This window comes from Microplitis demolitor, chromosome 4 (genome assembly GCF_026212275.2).
Source record: "Microplitis demolitor isolate Queensland-Clemson2020A chromosome 4, iyMicDemo2.1a, whole genome shotgun sequence".
In the NCBI taxonomy this organism is placed as follows: domain Eukaryota; kingdom Metazoa; phylum Arthropoda; class Insecta; order Hymenoptera; family Braconidae; genus Microplitis; species Microplitis demolitor.
Genome location: NC_068548.1, coordinates 13,113,295 through 13,139,157, shown reverse-complemented (window position 1 = coordinate 13,139,157; position 25,863 = coordinate 13,113,295). Strand labels below are relative to the sequence as shown.

At 34.0% G+C, this 25,863-nt stretch overlaps 1 protein-coding gene across 1 annotated transcript in view; it reads right to left on the bottom strand.

Annotated features, from left to right (window-relative positions):
• Nucleotides 1-17,092: 17,092 nt before the first annotated feature.
• LOC103576000 (NAD-dependent protein deacetylase Sirt6) overlaps nt 17,093-25,863 on the bottom strand; it is a 44,883-nt gene continuing 36,112 nt past the window's right edge. The window contains exon 3 of the mRNA XM_014442883.2: nt 17,093-17,455. Coding sequence (XP_014298369.2) covers nt 17,329-17,455 — 127 coding nt within the window. The 3' untranslated portion in view covers nt 17,093-17,328. The remainder of the gene's footprint in view (nt 17,456-25,863) is intronic.

The window sequence follows — 25,863 nt, the reverse complement described above, 5'->3', positions numbered from 1 at the left end:
TAAAAATCGCGAATTGAAAAGCGGTTTGTCTCAATATATATATATATATATATATATATATATATATATATATATATATATATATATATATATAACATAAAAATATATACATATAAAAATACATACATAAAAAAATTAAAAAATAAAAAGGTCTTGAGTGTGAGTCAATTTGTCTAGTAATGACTGTATATTTATGGCTAGCACTGGACGATATTGGTCTATTTTAACAACAGGATAATTAATACGCTCGACCAGGCAAGCAGCAAATGAAAATACCAAATCAAGGGTCCAACCATGAGTATTAAGCACATTATTTAATTGTACTAGATTATGCAACGTAATAAAAGAAAATAGTAAATCAGACTTGATGCTATAGCGGTAACTATTAAAGTGAGCGTAGAAAAGCGGAGAGTTAAAGTTACCAACGAGTAACAACGATCCGGCATTCAAGACATCCAGAGACGAGACTCAATCAAAGAAGTCAGCAAATATTTGGGAATGGAGGTCAGGTGGTATATATATATATATATATATATATATATATATATATATATATATATATTAAATTACCGGAGCCAACAGAAATACCAACATCAATTTAGGGAATTGTGTGTGACAAAATCCAAATTAATGGATTTTGCTTCATAATCTAATTTGCACGAGATTAGTACTCCATCCCCTGTCTTGCTGAGCCTTCCGCCGGTCATACCTAAAAACAGAGTATAAATTACTGTCAAATAGTGCAGCAGAAAAAGTTCCCTAGTTGAGCCAGGTTTCCGTAAATATGTACATGTCATACTCAAACTCTATTGTATCAATTAATACTTTATGCAATTTCGTGTTTAATCCTCACACATTCTGATAATAAATGCTAAACTGCTTCATTGTAGTAATTAATGTTGACTACCGGTGCTGTCTTTTGACGTTGATTCTTGATTGTGACATAGGATCCGTTTCTTATCACTAGCCGAAGATCCGTCTCTCCTTCCGCTTGACAACGTTTTAGCTCCACTTTCATACTCTTCTATAGCTGTTGCTGCTGAGGTATAAAGTCTATCGAAATTGAAATGTTTTTTGGAGCAGAGTTGGTAGGTTGTTGCCTTGCTACGTCAACACCTGGTTCTGAATAAGTTGGTCAACATACATAGGATTATTGAAAACAATCTTTAGAGGAGGTGGCTTAAGTGAGACGGTAGAGTATTTACCAATACGATATGAGTATGAACCTGCAGATTTGATATTGAGTGCAGCACAGATGTCAGTGACTGTACTGTTATCTTGGACGACACGAGCCGCAATTGATAACTCAGTGGATTCAGCAAGATCAAACACAATAACATTTTTCCGACGATACGCTCTGTCCTCAACTTCAGCTAGTATACGAGCATATTGAGAATCGGGATCAGTTGACGTGAACGATACAAATCTACTTTCTAAGTCTTTAACAGCCGCAGTGTTTTTGTCAAGATCAGTTTCAATACCACCAACCTTTTCAGTAAAGCGTTATATTTTTCTTCTCCACTGCTACAATTTTAGCATCCAATTTGTTCATGGTCTCATTAAAGGACTCTTGTAGACCTTCAATAGTTTTCTTAAAGTCTTTTTGTACATCAGTTCTAAGGGAGCTCAGCAGATCCTTGATGTCATCTAAATATGCCTGTTTTTTAGGTCTACAACATTTGTGGTAGCTATCATTTGCAACTATAAGAGCATTTTTTGCACATAAAGGATGATAAGTAGCCGAGCACAGAAAAATTTACCACGTCTGATGTTATAATGTGAGAGCATGCTCGGCATTTTACCTGCAGTACAGTAATCGTCTGATTATTTCTGATATTATCCAGAATTTCGGTGTCAACAATATTTGTGTCAGGCATCATTAGAGATAACTGTGTACTTCACTAAGTGATAATAAAAATGAAATTTGTACATATAATTACTCCACTAGTGCATAGGTGTAACCACACAAATGTTTATTATTGTTTTTAATTTTAATTTCCAGCGATACTCTACTGTACCAACAGCGTATGACTATAAGACAAACTCAGTTGGAAGACCATGAGATGGCGCCAATGACCTATAGAATAATAATAATATTGGCAACCGGTGATCATGGCCGAGCGGTCTAAGGCGTAATACCTAGGCCTCTCGAACTTGATCACTGGCCAGGCGTGGGTTCGAATCCCAGCTGTTGCCGGAAGAATTTTTCATACAAAGAGTGTGAGGTCTTTCAGCCCTGAGGTTCATCCCGTCGCCGATCCATGAATTCGATCTGGTTTCAAAATTGAATTTGATTTGGTTGCGCGAATTTAATTGGTATATGAATTCGACTCGATTGGCGAGATTGGGTATGGGCAAGACCTTATAATATACATATATATACTGAAAAAAAAAAAAAATAAATAAAAATTATATTGGCTGCGAATAATAATAATATTCACCAGTTTTTAGGTTACTTTTAGTCACAACGCAAAAAAATTATTTATAATTATTTATGCATAATTTAATAGAACTTATTAACTCTATGCAATAAACGATTTATTTTCCATCGAGCAAATTATGTGCAGCCCAATATTGGGCTAAAAATAAGAAACTTTAATGATATAATTAAGAGCTTAAGGTGATCACTCCGCTATACTTAATTATCATCTCAAGAGTTTGTCACAAGAAATTTTTAATTAAATCCAAGTTATTCTTTAGAATGTTCCCTAGGCATTGGTGTATTTTTTTTATTCACAGAGGTGACTTATAAAATCGGTACAAATGATTGAAAGTAAGAAAATCCGGATTTCACGATAAGTCGGTTACAAAGTACAACCTCTCTGGCTATCGCGTTTGAGGCTCGAATTATGCCTGTGACAATGAGAACTATTAACATTAACATCAAGAGGCTCCATATCGTACTTTTATATTTTCCATAAGAATAACATGGAAAAATTTTTTTTCGCTTCTCCTGATTCTTATACCTAGCTAACGATGCGTCATAGAAAAATCAACAGACGTGATTTTTTAGGAAATTAAATGCTTTACAAAGGAATTCTCTTGTCAAAATTTCATCAAGTTAACCATTTAAAAGTTATAGTCAGCCGAACGTTAAAATGCCTATAATTTTATTTTTTTTTTTCAAATTTTGCTGCGGAACTATCAATTTTTTAAAAAAAAATGGACATGAAAATTTTTTTGTAAAACACGAATCTTATTGTTAATAGATACTAATTAATACTCATTAGAATCTTATTGTTAATCGATACTAATTAATACTAATTAGAATCTCATTGTTAATAGATACTAATTAATAGTTAGTTTATATAAAAATAGAAAAATTGTTCACTTTCAAACAATTTATCAATAAGAATTAGCTCTAAATTCATTTTGTGTTCTACTTTGGAAAAGAAATATTACAATTATTACTGTAATATGGTAAATTTAAAAAAAAAATAAACGCATGTTATTATTTCACAAAGATTAGAACGAAAACTTAATTTTGAGCTAATTTCTACTGAAATCTTATTTTAAAGTGTACAATTTTGTCATTATTGTAAAAATAAACTATTAATAAGAATCTATTAATAATAAGATTCATATTTTACCAAAAAATCATGTCTAAAAAAAAAGGTATAATTATAGGTATTTTAACTTTTGATCGACTATAACCTTAAAACGGTTGACTATGGAGTTTCAAATAGAGAGCTCCATTAAAAAGCATTTAATTCCATACAAAATTATTTCTGCAGATTTTTCCTACGACACATCATTAGCTAGTTATAAAAATCAGAAGACGCAAAAAAATTTTTTTCCATGTTGTTGTTATGAAAATTAGAAAAGTGCGGTGCAGAACATCTTAATGATAATATTAAGAACTCTAATTTTACAGGCGTATTTTTATATGTAAATGAAACTTTTAAACCTGTTTCCAAGAAAAAATGTTTGTATAGTGCGAATACCCTAAAGATATCTGGTGTAAGTGTGCTAGATTTAATAATCAAAAATCAATCCACAGAAATATAAGAAATTAAGAATTTGATTTTATTTACACTTTGTACACAAATACTTAATAATGAAATACTATCAAATAGTGAATGCGACAGAATATTATAAATGGCGAATGCAATTGTAATATAAATCACGTACAAAACTAAACGCGTGGTCTCAGCGATTTCAAACAAAAGCATGCAGTAATTTAATATATGTAATTAGCCTCGAACAATAAATAACCGCCTAAATATACGAACTAATTATTGAGCCTATTCCACGGATAGTTAGCAGATTGTTAATACAAGAAAAATTAGTAAAAGGTTCAATAGTGAGGCGTAAGATATAGCACGAAGCTATACTTTTGACTTCACAGAGGATAATGAATGTAATAGCAGCGTCTTCTTCCTTGGTTGCCACGCGATGGTGACGTGTGCAGCCTGTCTGCTGAAGCGAATTTTGTTATTGGCTTAAAAGCGCGCAAACACTCAATAGTTAGCTGCCAATTTTTTTGATTGGTCGGCCAGTAGCGGATCTATCGTGCTGGCTTGACCCGGCAATGCATACGAGAAAATACATGCAGGGCCCAAATTGCGAGTGAGCCCACACTATTCTGACCTTGAAGTCAGTTGGTTGTTCAGCTGCTCTTGGACAAGCGAAAATACCCGGTCATTTTAAAACAAGCATGCTGATGACGGAATAATTTTTTTTCGTTTTTGACACCAACATTGGTAATAAAATTTACAGTTATAACGTATACCTAGCTGAAGTTTCGCGACGGAGACGCGGAACAGCGTAATATAGCGTATGCGGTCGCCCACGCGTGATACTAAATAATAATAACTAATAATAAACGATATTAAGTAATGATAAATACCAAGATCAAATTAAAATAAAATAATAAATTTAAATAATTGTTAAATTATAAATAATAATGAAATGTTGTCGTGCCTAGACCAGCTCATCAGGCTGGGTTAGTGCACGCAGGCGTCAGACCATTTACTTAAAACGGACAAAATTTATCCAGGGGGAATTCACGAGGGAAAATCCGAGCAAGTGACCTGTGGCGAAGCGGATTGACACTCGAGAGAAACGTAATAAATAATGAAAAAGAAAAATAGTAAATATACGATAAACAATTACATACAAGTAATAAATAAGAACAGGAAAAATGAAATGAAACAGTAGGAAAAGATTCAGAGGAAAATAAATATTAAATTTTCCCCGACAGCTGTTGGTTTCCGAGTTTAATTTTTATAAACAATAGAAAAATAATAATAATTCACAATATTTAATTTTAATAAATTATTAACAACAATAATACCTGGTGATTGCCACAAAATATGATCGCAGTATTACAATAAATTATATAAACTGAATAGACAAAACAAAATAAATATAATTTAGCTTAATTAATATTCTTAATTTAATTTTAAGTTAAAGAAACAATTATTTAGTTTTTAAATTTTCCCAATAACAATAATAAATAACTACAATTTTTTTATCCTTTACCAATAATTAACAATAATTATTTATAATAAATACCATGTATCATTCAGTAATCAATCATTAATAAATTAATTTCCCTCGCCGCGGCGACCAACAACTACCGGGGGAGGTTATCACATGAAAATATATGCCGTGAAAGAAATCCAAAGTACTTACTCTAAATTAATATCTTCCGATAATCAAATCAATCCTGAATGATACATGAATAATTATTTAAATATATGAACTATTTATTCATATTATCTACATATTTTTGTTTTATCCAATAACTGAAATAATAATTATTTAAAAATCATAAAATTGACGTCGGGAATATAGCCAAGGTATTGATTTACCTTTACCCGGCGGTCAATATTTTCCAAAACCAAAACTGACATCCTTAGTCGAATGACAAGTTTAAATAAAATAATATGTTAAACAATTGTTTGGGCATAATGTTACGCTGGATTATGCATCCCAACTGTTTGAAGATTATAAATAAATACTTAAAATTAACGAAAATCAATTGTTTGTATTTTTAAATTATAAATTAAAATTTATTTTGTACACGTGCTCTCTTATACGCGGCGCGCATGCGCCAGCACTGTGCGTGGACTGCCGTCTCCATCGGCGAAATGGCGGAATGCCCGCGCAATGATTCAAATTTAGACATAAAATTAAAATATTCAACTTACTACTAACTAAAGTTAACTAATTTGAATCGTTACGTGACACAGTGAACAATCGCGGGTAAATCTGGATTCATGTCTCCCTTCTAGTAGATAGTGAAGGAGTTATTTCTTGGTTTATAAATGATCGGCTGTAGGTCGATTCGCCCGGAAGTATTCAAATACTCAGCTGTATTACGGTTGGGACTTGTGAAAGGTTTTACAGTTGGGTTGAAACTTGAACTGAGATTCGAATATTATTCAAAAATAAAAGATAATTGTTAATATTAGATTAGTCTCGTAATCGTAGCTCTCTTTTTAGTTCGTTATTATTTGCAATGAAAGCCCGTAATTTTATATTTTACTTATAAAAATCAATTTAATTAAGAAATAGCTCATTAATTTTCATAATGAATATTATTTTTAATACTGGTAGTCGAGCAAGATAATTCAACTGGATTCTTGATAAATCATCAATTAAATTTAATGAGTTTTATTTTAAAAAATTATGCAATTTCCGCTTTCACGTAAGTACTGAACTCACGTCTATTTTTTCACTCCGTGTTTGAAATATTTTTCTGCTTGTTTTGCCCTCGGGCTTTTTCTTGCAGATAATAGTTGCAAGCGTCTTTTTGCAATGTTTCGAGGTTGCTAAAAATCATTGGAATTATCTTATATGGAACTAGATAACATATGTTTATTCAAACGAGGCATCGACTTTGAGGTTATTTCATATCAGGACACTAATTTAGGTGTTTATTTTTCTATTTGAGTGAAATTAGTCTAGTGCCACTAAAATCTACTCTCACGGCTTTATATCATCAAACTCAGTGTCAATATCACCCCTCAGACGTCGCCACTACATATTTGTGCTGCTGGTTATAAATTTGACAGTTTATGTTTATGTTTAAACTCGATGGCTGGTATGAATTGTGCTAAATGTAAGAGAGCTGTGACAAAATCTGTTGCCTGCAAATTTACAAGCTTGCGTATTATCCCAGTTGTTATAAAGAAGTTCTAAAAACTAAAAACTACCTAATAGTTGCTGTAGTAACTCGTACTCTACGCCGTTATCTCCGACTGATTCACCTCTCTCTCTATTCGTTTTCAGGCAGTCAAGGATTCTGATGGAAATCTAACTGACTGGATGTACACTGACATAGGTGTCCCTTAAGGCTCTAACTAGGGCCATTACTCTTCTCACTATTTGTAAATGACATCGGAATGTGCATTCGGTTTTGTAGGCGCTTGCTGTATACAGATGACTTGTAAATATATCTTGCCTGTTAACCATATGAGCTCGAACACTGAGTGCAGAAGTTGAATTCTTACATAGCTAGCATTAAAAACTGGGCAGCCAAAAATCGGCTACAACTTAACCTAGAAAAGACAAAGGCTATCTTAATGGGCACAAGGTCCTTTATCAACGATATTGATACCTCACAAATTAGCTTGGACTGTGATGGAATTGATATTCCTATTGTTTCCAGCGTCCGTAATCTTGGTGTCATCAATAACTCCAAGTTGACCTTCGAGGATCATGTCAAGCTTGTAACCAGTAAAGTGAATTCATCCCTGTACGAGCTATACAACTTGCGTCACATCACTGATGTGAATATGCGCAAAACTAGTAAATGCAATTATACAGCCACATATCAACTACTGCTCAGCAGTAATATATGGCCTGGGCTTTGTACTAGACGGTAAGCTTCAACGTCTTACCAATAAAGGTATCCGCTTCGTACTGGACCTGTCCTGGGATGCCCACATAACGCAGGCCAGAAAAGAACTACACTGGCTTACTATCCGTAAAACTAGAGTTCGAAGTATGCTGAACATCACCTGGGCGGCAATCCACGAACATACTCTTTCGTGTCTTGCTGAACTTATATCCATATACACAGCTGCTCGTGCACTGCGTAATCAAAGTGCTGCAATTACTTTGACGGTTCCAAATCACCAGACGAGCTTATACAAAGCGGCCTTTGCGGTAATAGCACCATACCTTTGGAACAGCCTTCCTGACGACATTAAACTTGCACGTGATTCCGCCACTTTCAAGTCAAATCTGTTTACTTGGCTCCTTAATTCAGACGATAACGATTTGGTGACTTGATTTACCGATTAGCCAGTATTTTCTTAATGACACAGGCAATTCTTACTAATTTATTACTATTTGAAACTACAGCACATTTAATTATTTATATGTATTAATTCATTTATCCGTAATATTGTAGTACAATTCTTACAAGACTCTATAATGTAAAAAATGGTCTTCTTATTACTAATACTGCAAAGCTACAGCTTTGCTTCTAATGTAAATTTTGTTTAACCAAATGAATAATAAACAACCAATCTGATCTATTCGCCAACTACCTACACGCTTTCCCGTTCGGCAGAAAGATGACATACGGAGCTCATAAAGATAACATTTTTCTGATCTGACACCAGAAATAGTTATCCCAAAGATAACAGAAGGATAAAGTTGACTCGTTGAACTTTTAGCAATCGGCAGCCCATCGATATTAACATTAATGACAATCAAGTCCGGTAGAGTATAATAATCAATAATTCTCAACTGATCAGTCAAGGCATTTTTTAACCTGTTATGAAAATATTGACCAGGAGGAACTTCACGAGTTACTATCGGTGTTTCCGGTGTACCGAGTAAGGTCCGAGAATCAAGAGGTAGATTACTGATTTTTTCTTGATTCGGTGTTTTTAATATTTTTAGGAGTTTATTCGCTGCTTCACGTGATATATTGGAATCAGTCACCCACTAAGCTAGTTTCGATAATAAACTTGTTTCATTCATAGCTATTAAAGCATTCTTTTTTAATTGATTACAGATCGATAATATACGTGAGTCAGAATTGCCACTAGTTTCACTGTCAGAACTGTAATTACTTATTTCATTTTCATTAAGTTTTTCGCCACCAATTTTATTGTCTGTATTAATATTTTATTCATTATCAACATCATCCAATTCATCACAAAATATATTATTACTCACAACGCATGAATTATTTTTTACTATTTCACTTTCATCACTAAATGAATTTTCAAAATTATGTAATTTATTTAAAAAAAAACGTATTCGTTCATTTTTTTGACCTTTACACGAATTTTTAAAATTCTTTCTTTTCGTCATTTTGCTATTGTATTTATAATAACTAATTATATGTAATTACTCTAGAGCAGAATCAATAAATAATGTTTATAATCATTGATACTTATAGGTTACAATCGCATTAGCTGGTGAAAGTTGAGGTTATTATAGTCTCATAAGAAAGTTATTTTTTTGATGTTCTAGAGACATCCAGAAATAGTTATCATTTTGCTCAGATTTCTGTTAAATGACCTCAATATTAAGTTATCAAAACGATAACATTTTTCTGATCTTTTAAAGGTGACATTTTTTGGATAGCATTATGTCATCTTTTTAGCATTGATGCCGGATGGGTTAACTTCCTAGGACCGTCCGGCGTTTCAAGTTTAAGTCGTCGAAAATCATCACAATCTAGTTTCAAGTCGATAACTTCCTCACCAAGAACACAACCTGTATTACCTGTTAGAGGGGACTCTGTTTTTTTCTCTTCAGTTGCTACAAATTCTCCAAAACTGAATGAAGTTCCGCTTAATAAACTAGATTAATCTAAACTACATATGGATGAAAAAATGAATTTGTTGCTTGATACGTCGTTCAAAAACACTCAGAAATCACGAAATCTCTCCGAAGGTTTGAGCAAACATAGTGAGGACATAAAGAAGTTATCTGATGAACTAGAATTAAGTATTGGTAAAATTACTAAGCTGTCAGAAGATTTATACTCGGTGAATAGAATCTTAGCTGAGATCTGTGAAAACCATGCATCCTCTGTAGAACAAATCAAGAAACTGACTAATAGTGTATCCTCAAATGCCAAAAAATAAGAAGAAAATTAAATTCCATTGCGTTGCTAAATTCAAAAATAGATTCGCTTTTAAACTTACTAAACACTCATAAACAACTTAATAATCGTTCATGGTCTCAATTGTTGGTCTTTGGGGTTCCTGATAAAGTGGTGTCTGAATTATCATCATCGTAGATTATAAAACAAATTCTTGATAAGCTTGAGCTTTCAAATCTTGAAAACGATATTTTTAGTGCTGGGTTTTAAAAGGAAAGAAAGATCTTTCAAGAAAAACTATAATACATGCTGCTCATTTATTTTCAATCTCAAATCACCTCAGATCCGTGATCATATTATCGATGTCGAACGTCACTCCCAGAAGATGTTGGCTAAAGATATTTTTAAGATAAATAGTCTTCCTGCGTCTAGAGGACACGTAGTGATAAACGAATTCTTGCATGCTGAAACTCACAAACTAGTGAAGCTTACTAAAGTAAAAGCTCAAAATATAAAGTATAAGTATTCATGGGAATATAAAAGCACTTTTTTTTATAAACAAGGATGATAATTCGAGTAAGATTGTGATTCACACCAGTGATGATTTAAATAAATTAGAATAGCCATTACTAAACCAGCCAACTACTTTACTTACCACCCTTAAAATTCTAAGTCTTGACATAAACAGTTATTTAGTACATATAACTGAATTTCAACGTATGATTGCTGAAACACAGCCTCATATAATTTTAGTAGTGAAATTCTGATTAAATCCTGAAATATCAATCACACTTGATGATTATGCTATTGTTTATTATGATAGAGGATTACTTGATGATTCTGGTCGCTACATTAGAGGTGGTGGTGTAATCTGCTTTACTCATAAATCTCTAACATTGAATTTCCTCTACACTTACCTACACTTTAAATTATTCCAACTAAATGACGCAGCTTTTCGTCTGGTTGCTGATGCTCGAGCGGTAGCAGAATGTAGTAGACTGGGCCCGTGAAAATAGACTTGAAATAAATCATCAAAAGACCAAGGTTATGATCTTGGGAAATAAACACAAGTTAAAACTACTTGAACGTTACGTGCTTCCTGAGATCACAATAGATGGAAGTGTAATACCGTATGTAAATTTCACTAAATATCTAGGGGTCCATCTTTCAAGAAGTCTTACCTGGGATGTGCACATCTCACAGTTATCACGCCTGGTTTATGGTGCACTGAATAGTCTAAAGCACAGGAAGTACATTTTGTCAATACGGTCCCGTAAATTATTAGTTTCTGCCATTATTTTTTCCCATCATTGGTTATTGCTCGGTGGTGTTTCTAAACTTATCGAATGAACTTGATAGCAAACTTATAAACTAGGCTATTCGATTTATATATAATCTGTCATGAGACGGATATTTAACACCCTGTCGATGTTCACTAAATTGTTTAAATGTAGAGTCATTAAGGTTATACTATGTAGCCTGCCTATTCTTCAAATTACTGTCCTTCGGTGAGCCATAATTTCTACGTGGTCTATTTATAGATCATCCTACTATCAGACGATCGCGCAGGATAGCTGCACAAAACAATGATATCACCTTCATAATCGCAACCTTTGCTATTACAACTTATGAGCACTTGTTTATAGTATTAGCTATACGGTTCTGGTAAGATTTGCCATCTGAAATCCTTAACTCTCTTAGTTTAGAGTCTTTCAAGACCAAAGTGTTTGATTATCTTTTAAATCTTGATTAATTAGTGAATAATAAGCTGGTTAAAATGAAAAATGATTATGTGGCAATGTATAAAAGTTATTATGTAAATATGAGTTTCATGAGATTTATATATTTAAGCTATCTATGTACCTATTATAATCACGTGAAGCATTTACTCAATGTATATAATTTTTGCCATTTGGTCCCATTCCTTGGTATTTAAATACAAGAAATAATAATAATTATTATTATAATAAAAATAGTGCTGTTACATTCTGGCTTCTCCATTTATAAAAGAGGATATTTTTAAAATACCAGGTTGACGTCGTTAGGGTGTCAATAGACACCAGGTATGTCAGCTGCTGACCTTCTCCTATTTTATGCAATAAGTTTTATCGACTTACCATGGTGGAGATTATGGGCCTCATACTTCGGCCCAAATAATCCCTTTTTTTCGTAACTTCTTTGCCTCCGCCGGTGCGTATGCGTCCTTGCCGGTGGCCTTGAAATAGACTTCAGAGGAGTACCCATAACGAGGATCGTGGAACGAGATACTTCCGCTAGGTGGCCGGACGGATGGAACGTACATAGGAACCAACTGCTAGCCCTTGCTGATGCCGGCCCGAAGGCTGGGTTCTCCTTTGCATCCTCCTCTAAACAGGACGAGCTTTGAAGAACCGGTACCTCCGTAAAGGCGAGTGACTCTAACTGGTGGGTCACACCACCAGAGCCTGATGGCTCAACAACGCAAGAGCTCGACGGCTCACGAACTTCACTTAACGCGACACCCGAATTGGGGAACTCGTTAACCAGATTTTGAACCACCACCGTCACCGGATCGAGTAGGACTTCCTCGGCAACAACCCACAATTCAGACAGCCCGTGATGAGATCGCCCGAGGCCTTCTACTACCGTTCGTAATATGCGACGTAGCTGAGCCTTCTTGCCTGACCTTCGGCTTCTCGGCATGAATTCTGGATTCGGAAAGGAAACGTTTGGGCTGCCGGTATCAGCGCCCAAAGTTTAAATGAGGAGTGCGTATTTTAAGAGAAATACGGACATGTATTTTGCCTTAAAGTCCGGGTGACAGGATCAAGCCAGTAGGTTTTTGTAGAGTTTTTAGCTCTGCTAGATCTTATGATCGACTGCCTTGATTCTGTCGCCCTTTGGTATTATACATCAAAATGTTAACGTTGCATCTCAGGTTTCTTATGAGAGAATCGCCGTGGCCTGGGTCTCATGCATCGTCATCTGTTTAGACTATCCACGAACCACGGCGATTCTCTTATCACAAGAGATTTCCGTTATATTGTTGGCGGTAAAAGAAATAATTTCGTCAACAAAGTAACGATGCTTTGATTCATTGATCATTATAAGAAGTGTCAATCTATTTATTCGCCAATTGTAGTAGATAAATAAGTCGAGACTTCGAAGAAACTTCTGGAAATTGTTATTTGAAGATAATTAAAGCTAGAAGGTAACAGTACGAAATCATTTTTTTTTTCTAAATTGAAAATATTCATGAATTTGCTGTTTATATTTCATAAAACCGAGTGGTTGTAGTAAAATAAATAAGTAGGACATATCAAAGTATCAGTTCAATATTAGTAGGTTCTTCCAGTAACTACCGTTCAGGCCCAGCGATCAGAAAAACAACAGTTCGCGTTTAGAGCCCAGCAGAATTTTCACCGAGTTTTTTTCACATTTCTGTTTTTTTTATTGGTTTTCAAATCTTCCTTGCGGGTTAGAACCTGGTGTTACGTTCCCGTAATATTTTATTGGTTAAATTATATATATTATTTTTATTAAATTAATTTTACGCAATATAACGGAAATCGGTTACTATAAGAGAGTCGCCGTGGCTCGCGGGTAGTCAAAACAGATGACGATGCATGAGACCCGGGACACGACGATTCTCTCACTGGGAACCTGAGATGCAGCGTCGACACTTTGTTAACTCTGTTGGCTCTATTATATTCTTATAACGTCTAATAGTCAGTCTTTAGAGAGAGCTCCTAGAGCTCAAACCTCTGCTCTCCAGCCATAATTAATAAATTATAATTAATCCTAAATTAATTTAACCTTATTGTGGGGTGCCCATTGGCACCCCAATATTTTCACCTACACCATGGCCTGTCCATAACATTATTATCACCCAGGGGCGAGCGCTTATCAGCTGTTCCACCCTGTCCTATAACCCTGAGCGCTCAACAGCAGTTCGGGTTTCCCTCAAATTTCCTGCCAATTTTCCTACCATTCGCCTGTTATTGTAAAAATAATTATATGGAGTTGGAACCGGCATCGAAAATACTTAAAATCGCGAAAAACAATTAAAATTAATAATTAATAAAATAATCGACGACCACGGCCCACCAGGGGTCTATAGACACTCTAACGAGGCCAAACCTGGATAAAATTAAATAATTAAAAATTATTTTTATTTTTAATTAATTTTGGGTAATTTCCCAAAACGTAACACTGGCTTCTTTTCACAACTACATAAATTACAAAAAAAAATCAACATATACACAAACAATTTTAAGCATAAACAAATCCATTTTACATCAAGAAATATTTCTTATCCAAAAACTTTATCCTACATAACATTCCTTTACATAATTCTATCCTTCCATCTTTCATTTCTCACACTACCTGGCAACAAGAAAAAAAGAAATTTTCAAAAGAAAAAACTCTTTTGCCTTTTTTCATATCTCCACTACATACATCCCGTGACCTCCGCTACCGTTGCTCTTTCCCTAACGATCCTTCCCTCCTTGCCCCCTCAACTTCTCCAGTTCTTTAATCCACTTTTTCCCTTGCCCGCCCTCCCCTCACACTTCCTTTTTCATCTCCACCCCTTCTTTACCCCTAAACCCGAACAAAGCTACCACACATTTTCCCATGTCTTTTCCTTAAACCCGCACATCCACATATCCTCTCCTCCTCTTTTCCCGAATACCTACCCCCATTCATTCCATCCCCTAGTCTGAACCTCGCCACCTCCACCTCTTTTCCTTCCAGCCCCGCTCGAAATATCCCGATACCCCTATCCCTTTAATATATTTGTATTCTCTGTTTCCCTTCGAATCCCTAATCCTTTCCCATCTATCCTCCTACTGCCTTCTCCTATCTGCTTCCATTATCCTTTCCCCTCTCATTTCTCTCGTCTCCCATTTCCTCTCTACTTCTACTAAATCCCTCCCTGTTTTCTCGTAGTAGCCTTTCATTTTCCCAACCCTCTATACCTTTTCCTGCGTTCACTCTTTTTCTCATTTCTAACTGATATCTCCACGCTAGTTCTCCTCTTTTTTCTTCGTCTATTTTTTTATCATACCCCCATGCTTTCATTCCTGCTCTCACCGCCATCTTATCACTGCGTAGCTCTTCTCTTACCATATATCCCGGAACCCTCCTTGTAACCCCTAACAACCATATCAAGTACCTTTTTTGCAGTTTCTCCACCTCCTCTCTTTTCCCCCATCCCCAAATCTCCACCCCGTAACTCACTATCGACCACACTAACTTATCAAACAGCCATATCCTTCTCTCTCAGTCGTTCCTGAACTTTTTTTTCCCTTTTCCCCAAAACTGCCCTAACATACTCGCTCCTTTCCTCACTCACTCTCTCTGACATGATCCTCCTGACCCACATTCGTTTTGAATACATACCCCAAATACACATACTTTATCACTTCTTCTATCACCTCATCCATCCATTGCCAGCTTACTTTCCTATACCTGACCCCACCTTTTTTACACCTTATGAATTTTGTCTTCCCTGTATTTACTTCCAACCCTGTTCCTTCTATATATATTTTCCCAGTGTCCTAACCATTCTTCTTATTTCCCCCTCCTCCGTTGCCATCAAGACCACATCGTCTGCATACGCCAACTCATACACATTTTTTTCCCTCATCCCAACTCTACTTCAACCATCTTTCTTTTTCTAACTCATCATCCATATCCGACAAAAACAAAACAAATCAAAGGAGACTCATCGGGCATCCTTGCCTAACTCCCCTCTCTATCCAGAACTTCTCTCCACTCTCTTTTCCCACTCACACTTTACTAGCCATCTCACTTAACACCACCTTACACCTCCTCACCAGTCCTCCTCTAATCTCCCTCCCCCTTAAACATTCAAACAATTTCCTTCTATCCACCGAGTCAAGCGCTGACTTCAAATCTACGAATAACAACATCGATTTCCCTTAGTCCTTCCTCACCTCCCTGTTCAACAAATAACTTAACACATAGATGTTATCTATCGTTCTCATTCCTTTCCTAAATCCAGCTTGACTCGGTGGTAGCAACCCTCTTCCTTCTACTTTCTCTCAAAATCTCTTTCTAGCATTCCTACATACATCTTACACGCCGTCTGTGTCAGCGTCACTCCCCTATACTCTTCCACTACGCTACCCTCCCCCTTCTTCACTATTGGTATCACCACCCCCTCCCGTCTCCCTTTCACACCTTACTAGATAACTCCTCTTGAAAAATTTTTATCGAGCTGATTTTTTAAACAGCTTCTTAAAACATCGTAATCCAACAAATTTTCATAAGAGACTCGAAAAAAAAATAGTCGGTTTTTTTTGGGCTGCCCTAATATATACATATATATATATATATATATATGTATATATATATATATATATATATATATATATATATGTGTGGCGGCGACTCTTTAGGTTTAGATTGAAACAATTTCTGCCTAAATCGCTACATAGCAGAGAGTGTAACGTTATGAATGATAATGAGGAGAGGAGCGATGGAAAAATGTATTTATGGGGTGAGAGGCGCTCCGTCTGAGTATACGATAGCTGAGACTCCTCAGTTAGGAGTGTCTATCGTATACCCCACCTAAGACGCCAAGTTAGAAGTTACATGTTGAAAATGTAATATATTGAAATAGGTGTAGGGACGAGGTATTGCGAGAGGCAACTGGTACAATGCCATCTCGCAGAAGGAAGCTGAACCACCACAGGGCTCCCCTTTTTGGAAACAACGTTGAGGTCTTTGGTGTATTGCATCCATGGCCGTTCCGACAAGTTCTTTTGTGGGAGGACAGCGTGTACTCAACGTGCGAAGGAAAGAACGAACCAAGAGCGAGAATTATCTGAGTTCGAGTCATCGGACAAGTGGGCGTACTTGTTTCTCTCAGTTTTTGGGAGTACTAGTCGCACTTCGACCTGTGAAGAAAGGAACGCGCCAAATGTAGATGTGGAGTACGTCAGATACGTGATAGGGTATCACGTCGCAGGGTCACCAATGTAGGAATCCATGTGGATTGGGGAATAACTTAATTCACTACGTAAAATAACAATTGGTTATTTATTATAATTAATGCATTACAGAATAGTAGCGTTATAACAAAACTTTAGCTGCACGTGTCAATCTGTCTCAAAGCTAGTCACTAATTATAGTGTTATACGAAAAATATATAGTAAATAGGTAAGGGTAATTACCAAAACCTTCGAGCGCCGAGTGACGGCGGAATCCCTCAAATGTTTAATTTTTAATTGTACGACTTAGTCGTTACATATATATATATATATATATATATATATACATATATTTGAAATAAGCAGTCATATTTATTTACCAATTTCAGTCAACTTCTTCAACGCCATGTGAGTCTTTGTGGGCACAGCTTCATCGAATGAAATATTATTTTTAGGTTTCAAGCCTTTCTCTTCTAGAGTCCAAACTCCGGATGGTCCCCTGGAATAAATAAATATTAATATAATAATAACTAAGAACATTTTAGAAGCCTTTGAAAAAGTATGTCAACTCTCAACGTACAATACATATAAAAAAATTGATCTATCAATTGATCCTGCGGGCCAGCCCCACAGCTTCCCGCTGCTTTCGAGTTCCTTGAGCTCGAAAAATGATTGTAAATATATTTTCGAGCTCGAAAATACATTTGTATGCCTTTGTTTTCGAAAAAAAAAAAACGTTTTTTACCTTTTTTTCTCAAACGATGTCACTCGAACGAATCAACCGATTAAGACGGTTTAAGTGCATTTTATTTTCTACAACTGATCAGATTTTTAAATTGATTTATGTAGTCGTTTTTGAGAAATGTCGAAAATACTAAAAAAATTTTTTTTTTTAATTCTTTCGACAACAATTTCTTTTGAACGAATGAACCGATTTTGATAGTCGAGGTGGCATTCGACGCGGCTTATAAAGCTTCAGAGCCCAGTTGATTTTGGAATCCATCCATCGAGGACATTACAGGTTAATCAAAAAAAAAAAACATTTTTCAAAAAAGTTTATTTTTGATATATCTCTGAACGAACTCTACTGATCAAGCCCAATTTTTTTCAACTTTCAGAGATTGATAAACCGCGTTGAATGACACCTTGACGATAAAAATCGGTTCATCGGTTTGAAAGTTACAGATATTTACATACGTACGTACGTACATACATACACTCGGACATCATCTCGAGATTAGTCAGGATAGCTTCCTAGAATCTTAAAACATCAAGATCTCTTAGAAATTCGAAAATCGGACCTAAACGGAAATATTTGACAACCAAAACGAGGACAAGATACAAGTCGTAGCTGTATATAAAATCGTCGCAGATATTTATTAATTTAATTCTAGGCCTGGGCCAGAATTACTAAATTAATAGTCATACAAAATCGTTCGTCGTGTCCATCACGTTATCTTCGCATCTAGGCCGAACTAGGTAAATTAATTATTAGTTATTAATTAATCAACGTGGAATTAAGTTCGTCAGCCAGACGCTAAAGAATCTACTGTTCTTAAAGCTTCTCGAAGAATCCATGCAAGATGGCCGGATTTACTGTGTCATAGAATTTTGCGGACCTTTCAAAAACCACGTGCCGAAAAATTATTCTTAATCTAGTCAATATTCTAACCATTAAGATAAGAATAATTTTAACTATAATTAAAGAATGTGTGTGTAATAATAGACCAGGGGACTCAATCGCGTGAGTGTGTGTATGATGGTCAAAGGTAGTTGACAAACTGACTGTATTTCATTTGCCCCATGTTTCAATTGCCCCAACCACCATGGCGTTAACAAAGAATCGTATGTCAGCGCCATCAATTGTGTAAAAAATAAACTAAAAATAAAAATTTAAAAAAATACTGATGAAATAATAAAAACTAAAGAATAATTAAATAAATAACAACATTTACACCGTTACACAAAATTAAAAAAGGAGCGCTAATAAAAACTCAAAAAAGGTGGAAAATTTAGATCACCTCCGTAGGATTTTACGGTAAACGTAACAGAATACTTTGCTGAGTAGTCGAAATAAATAATAAAAGTCGAATCGGACCACAACACCTCCCCACGTGGTTTCTTCCATAGTTCATCATCGGGAACCTATTGAATATGGTATCGAACACTTTAAATAAATAATAAAAGTCAAATCGAATGCCAACACTTGCTCCAGATGGTTTCTTTCGAAGTTTACCATCGGGAATGTATCGAATACATTATCGAGTACTTAAAACAAACATTAAAAGTTGAATCGGACCCCAACACCTCCCCACGTGGTTTCTTGAATAGTTCTCCATTGAGAACGGACAGAATAAATTATCAAGTACTTACAATAAATAACAAGTCAAATCGGACCACTACACGGCTCCAAGGCGGTTCTTCTCGTAGTTATCTATCAGAAAAGTACAGTGGTAGTGAAAAATTTTTTTTCCGTGAAATTATTTAAAAGTTATAATATTTTATCCCAATAATGGTATGATCAAATTGTGAGAAAATTCATAATATTCGATAAAATTTTACTGTCAGTAATAACTATAAAAATGAAATCCCAAATTTTTTAAAGATCATTGATTTTTTTAGCGCGAAGTTAAAAAAATATTAGATCATGAACTATATTTTAACCAGATCCAACATATTGATCTGATATTTTAGGAAATTTTCTAAAACTTAATGAAATATTACAAAATCGAAGATTCAGCTCTCTACCAAATTTTTCAAATTCTATGAAATTTCATAAAATTGTAACAAATTTTATGAAAAATTTCTGATGGTTTCTAATTAAATATCATAAATTATTTTTTAAATTTATAAACATCCATAAAACTTTATTATATTAAATTAAATATATTATATGTATTATATGATTATATTAAACTTAATACTAGACAGAGCTTTCTTTGCTCACATATTTTTAATTGATTCTAAACAATTTTACTGTTGCAGTTAGGTCGTAAATTGGTTAGAAATATACAGATTTCGGAGTTATAAACATTAAGATACACTTTGAACAGACGTCGGATAAAATATGAAGGCTGTTATCGCGAATCTGGTCAAATTCAGATTTTCTCAGAGCTACCATTTCCTCACTATACTTCAAATTGATTCTGAACAATTTCACTGTTTTAGTTAGGTCGTAAAATGGTTAGGACTATATCAATTTTAAAGTTAATCACATTCCGAAATTATGTCGGATCAAATGTAATGGCTGTTATCGCGAATCAGGTCAAATTCAATTTTTCTCAGAGCTACCATTTCCTCACTATACTTCAAATTGATTCTGAACAATTTTACTGTTTTAGTTAGGTCGTGAAATAGTTAGAAATGTATCAATTTTAAAGTTTTTCACGTTTAGAAATTATGTCGGATCAAAGGTAATGGCTGTTATCGCGAATCTGGTCAAATTCAATTTTTCTCAGAGCTACCATTTCCTCACTATACTTCAAATTGATTCTGAACAATTTTACTGTTTTAGTTAGGTCGTGAAATAGTTAGAAATGTATCAATTTTAAAGTTTTTCACGTTTAGAAATTATGTCGGATCAAAGGTAATGGCTGTTATCGCGAATCTGGTCAAATTCAATTTTTCTCAGAGCTACCATTTCCTCACTATACTTCAAATTGATTCTGAACAATTTCACTGTTTTAGTTAGGTCGTGGAATGGTTAGAAATGTATCAATTCTAAAGTTTTTCACGTTTAGAAATTATGTCGGATCAAAGGTGATGGCTGTTATCGCGAATCAGGTCAAATTCAATTTTTCTCAGTGCTATTATTTCTTCCCTATACTTCAAATTGATTCTGAACAATTTTACTGTTTTAGTTAGGTCGTGAAATGGTTAGAAATGTATCAATTTTAATGTTTTTCACGTTTAGAAATTATGTCGGATCAAAGGTGATGGCTGTTATCGCAAATCAGGTCAAATTCAATTTTTCTCAGAGCTACCATTTCCTCACTATACTTCAAATTGATTCTGAACAATTTCACTGTTTTAGTTTGGTCGTGAAATGGTTAGAAATGTATCAATTTTAAAGTTTTTCACGTTTAGAAATTATGTCGGATCGAAGGTAATGGCTGTTATTGTGAATCAGGTCAAATTCAATTTTTCTCAGAGCTACCATTTGCTCACTATACTTCAAATTGATTCTGAACAATTCTACTGTTTTAGTTAGGTCGTGAAATGGTTTGAAATATACAGATTTTAAAGTTATACACATTAAGAATTTATGTCCGATCAGATGTAAAGGCTGTTATCGCGAATCTGGTCAAATTCAGATTTTCTCAGAGCTCTCATTTGCTCACTATACTTCTAATTGATTCTGAACAATTTTACTGTTTTAGTTGGGTCGTAAAATGGTTAGAAATATATCAATTTCAAAGTTATACACATTAAGAATTTATGCCCGATCAAATGTAATGGCTGTTATCGCGAATCTGGTCAAATTCAGATTTTCCAGAGCTCTCATTTGCTCACTATACTTCTAATTGATTCTCAACAATTTTACTGTTCTAGTTAGGTCGTAAATTGATTAGAATTATTTAATTTTTAAAGTTGTATACATTAAGATACACTTTGAACAGACGTTGAATCGGACCTTAACACCTCCCCACGTGGTTTCTTCTATAGTTCTTTATTGAGAACGGACAGTATAAATTATCAAGTACTTACAATAAATAACAAGTCAAATTGTACGCCGACACCTTCTCCGAATGGTTTCTTCTATATAGTTTACTATCGGAAACGTACCCAATACATTATCAAACGACTCAAAATTAATAATAAGTGTCGAATTGGAATGCAACACGGCTTTCAGTTATTTTTTCTTCCATAGTTCTTTTTTCGAAATGTGCAGTTACTTTATCAAGTACTTAAATAAAATAATAAATCACGGAAGGTGTCAGAAACAGCCGAACGCTTCTCGTGTGTCTCGAGCGGTCACCTAAGTTAAGCAGCATCGAGCATAATCAAAATCCCAACAAGCTACTGTTATTAAATTTAATATTATCATATAAAGTTTTATGGATATTTATAAATTTAAAAAATAATTTATAATATTTAATTAGAAACCATCAGATAATTTTCATAAAATTTATTACAATTTTATAAAATTTCATAGAATTTGAAAAATTTTGTAGAGAGCTGAGACTCCGATTTTGTAATATTTCATTAAGTTTTATAAAATTTCCTAAAATTTGAAAAAAATTGATAAAATTTCAAGGCAAGGTAACAAAATCCTTATCAAGATCCCAAAGAATTATGACTATGAAATATTGCATATGTTTACCAAAAGTACCACTGTACTTTTCTGATAGATAACTATGAGAAGAACCGCCTTGGAGCCGTGTAGTGGTCTGATTTGACTTGTTATTTATTGTATCTTTTTAAATTTTTATTTTTAGTTCATTTTTTACACAATAGATGGCGCTGACATACGATTCTTTGTGAACGCCATGTTGGTTTGGGCGAATCCAACATGGGGCAATTGAAACATGGGGCAAATGAAATACAGTCGACAAACTCATTCAAGGTCATAAGGTTATGTTTTATTACAGTATAAGGTTTATTAAGATTAAAAGGTATAAGTTAAAAGGTATAAGTTTAAAAAGGTTAAAATTGTGATTTTAAATAAAATATTAATTAATTATAGATTGTCCTTCCCCATCCTTCTCTTTGAAATAAATTTACAACGACCTTGAGCGATTAAGACCCGGTTCTAGAAGACCGTTGAATACTTCCAGTAGTGCCCTTAAAAAGGACGACCAAGGTAGCAGACACCCTGTTATAAGCATTTTGTTGGCCAAAGCTGGACCAATTTTTATCTTACGTATTTTCGGCCAAGGATCACGAAAATCGAGTCCATTTTGTTCAAATAGGGTGCAAACAATTGTTAATAACAATTTTATTGTTTAAACCGTAATAACTCTAGAATCACCGGTTTTTTAGGGCCGTTTATAATAATAATAATAATAACAATAATAATAATAACAATAATAATAATAATAATAATAATAATAATGTTATGTCCGACTTCGCAAACTTCTCCTACAGTCACTCATGTTGAACACTCCATAGGAATAGAAATTCCATTTTCTCTTGAGAGAAACAAGGATGGGTTCAATGAAGTGTGACAAACCTATTCTACCAGATTTCTTTCTTTCTGTCTTTCATTCTCGTATTCGGTCCCCACTTATTGTCGGCTAAGATCGCCCTAATGCGCACAATTAGCATTGACTAAATTAAGTTCCGTCAACGGGACATCTCACAAGATGCAACTCACCTAAAACTTCCCTTTCCCTTAAACTCGGACCCCCATGGTTGCGGCCTTTAACGAAAATTTCGAAGAACATAATCACCCTACTGAACACAGGCTTGCATTTCGGTTATCAGCTGAATTCAAAGTTTTCAGTCAAGAGTCGCAAACTAGGTACAGCAGTATCCTGAATTTTCATATTTAGTAAAACCGATAAAAATGGCTTTTATAAATCCATAAAATAATTATAAAAAAAAATCACCCATCGCGGAAACAAGTATAATAAAAAGAAATTTTAAATAAATGTTCAACGTTAAAAGCCAACTCCTTTAAAGAGCACTGCTTCTATTTCCTGCAAAGGAAAATGAAGGAATTTTTAAATTCTACATAAAATAAAAATTTCCGTATCAAAAGAGATAAATTTACGAGTGGATAAAAGTGTTATTGGTTGTGAGTGTTAAGTGTTAATTCAAATTTGTGAACATTATTATATCCAAAAATTCAAATCCAAAAATTGTGAGTATAATTATTTAATGATTAAGGTAATAAAGATATCCCTTTAAAGAGTATTAGCTCTATTTTCTTCAAAGGAAATTAAAGGAGTTTTTATTACCAAATTAGAATTGGAGTTTAAAATAAAAAAAAAAACATAAGTGACAATAAATTTGGTGTATTATTCATAAAATAAGTTAAGCAATAAGCCATCACCCACCTCATCCGGAGATTGTTTGCATTGAGACCGAGAAGCCAATTCAAGGGTCTACAACGCGGGAATTATCTCAGGAAAAAAATATAAATATATACTTCAGCACAAAAGGTAAGGCAATCATAATTGACTTCTTTTCTTTTCAATTTTAATAACTTTTTTAATTGAATTTTATTATAATTGGCAATAAAACTTGCATCTTTCTAATTATTTCATTTCACTCTATCTTTCGCTCATATTCTTTATTTTCCTATTTTACTGGTAAGAATTATTAAATCGTCTGTTAAGAATATTATTAAGTAAGAATTAATAAATCTATTCATTTTAAGAAATCCATTGATAAATAATAAGCCGTGAGGTAAGTTGGTAAATTTTCTATACGTTGCTGTGTTTGAATAAGTGCGGGTCTTTGCTTTGCAAGAACTTCAGCCCACTGCTCTGTCCAAGTAAAATAAAAATTTGTTAGAAGCCAGCCTAAGCCAGGGTTCAACGCGCGAATTCTAGTGGCTGCTGGTTAAAATCGCGAAAACGAAAAGCGGTTTGTCTCAACTGGCGCTCGAACAGGGACTTTGCAGTCGTTCAAATGGGCAATAGAAAATTTTATTCATTTTTCTCACGACATCCTGAAAAAATTCTCATAAAACTTTTCTGTGATAATTTCAAAAATTTCTTACCAGTATAAAATTTTAATTCTCTACATTCACCGCCTCATTCCATTTTTCACTTATCATCTGCATCAAAATTTTATAAAATATTTAATTGCTTCTTCAATTTATTTATTCTAACTATTATCGATTTACTATAAATTATTTATTTTAAATTATTTATCATTGTAATATTGTGTGCTGGTTTCGTTCCTCTAAGTATCTCGTTATATTTTGACCTTGAGCGTATACTAGCTACACGCGTCGTAACCCGAGACGCTAGTGTTTACTTCTTTACAGTTTATGATTCTTTGCTTACGCACAAAGACAACCCGAAGTAAATAATAAAAATAAATACTTAGAATTGTTATGTAAGACATTTTTCTTTTATAATTCTTACAAATAATTCCTTTTTTTTATTTTGAAGACCCTCATAAGTTTTTCGTTCGTTTGTAGACCAGGTAATAAGATAAGAAGGGTCCATGTCCCTTACTTAAGCACTTAGTCTAACACCTCAATGCATTAAGGCCTCAAAAATTTCAGCAAACAAGTGAAAGAGAGTTTTGTTATACGTAAAGGAACTTGTAGTCCATTGAAAAGAATATTAGAGGCTATTATCCGGAAATCTTCAAACTTAAAAATACTCTTAAATGCACTGTGGCAATAAAAGTTTCAGACTGGGAAATTTTCGTAATTATAAATTCTTTAGAAAAAATATCTTTTGGTCTACTGTCTAAACAGAATATAAAAGATAATAAATTAAGTTTAGGAAAATAAAAATTTCACAATAATAAATAAACTTCTCTAGCAACATTTTAGTTTATAACCGAAAAAGAATAATAAATAATTAAAGATAAAAGAATGAAACTATAAAATAAAAGAGAGTTTAAATGTTAAAAAAAAATATACAAATGAACAAATTCAGAAACTACAAATTAATTATTAACAATGATTGATTAAATTGTTCATTAAATTTTCAATCAATTGTTAATATACTTTATTCAACTGTAGTTAAACGCTCGAATAATTTAGTTACGTAAAAAATTTAAGGAATATTAATTTTTCATATAGTAAGGTACAAGTTAACATTAAGATCTCTGAGTACATATGTGTGTATGTATAGATGCGCCTATCCATTATCACAAATCTACAGTGCATAACCCATAACCTATACTTTTGCGTCAATGTACACGATAGACCGCCACTATAGCGGTTTTCCGAACCATCCGAAGAGAGGGTAAAAGTCCCCGAAATTCGATAGCTGATTG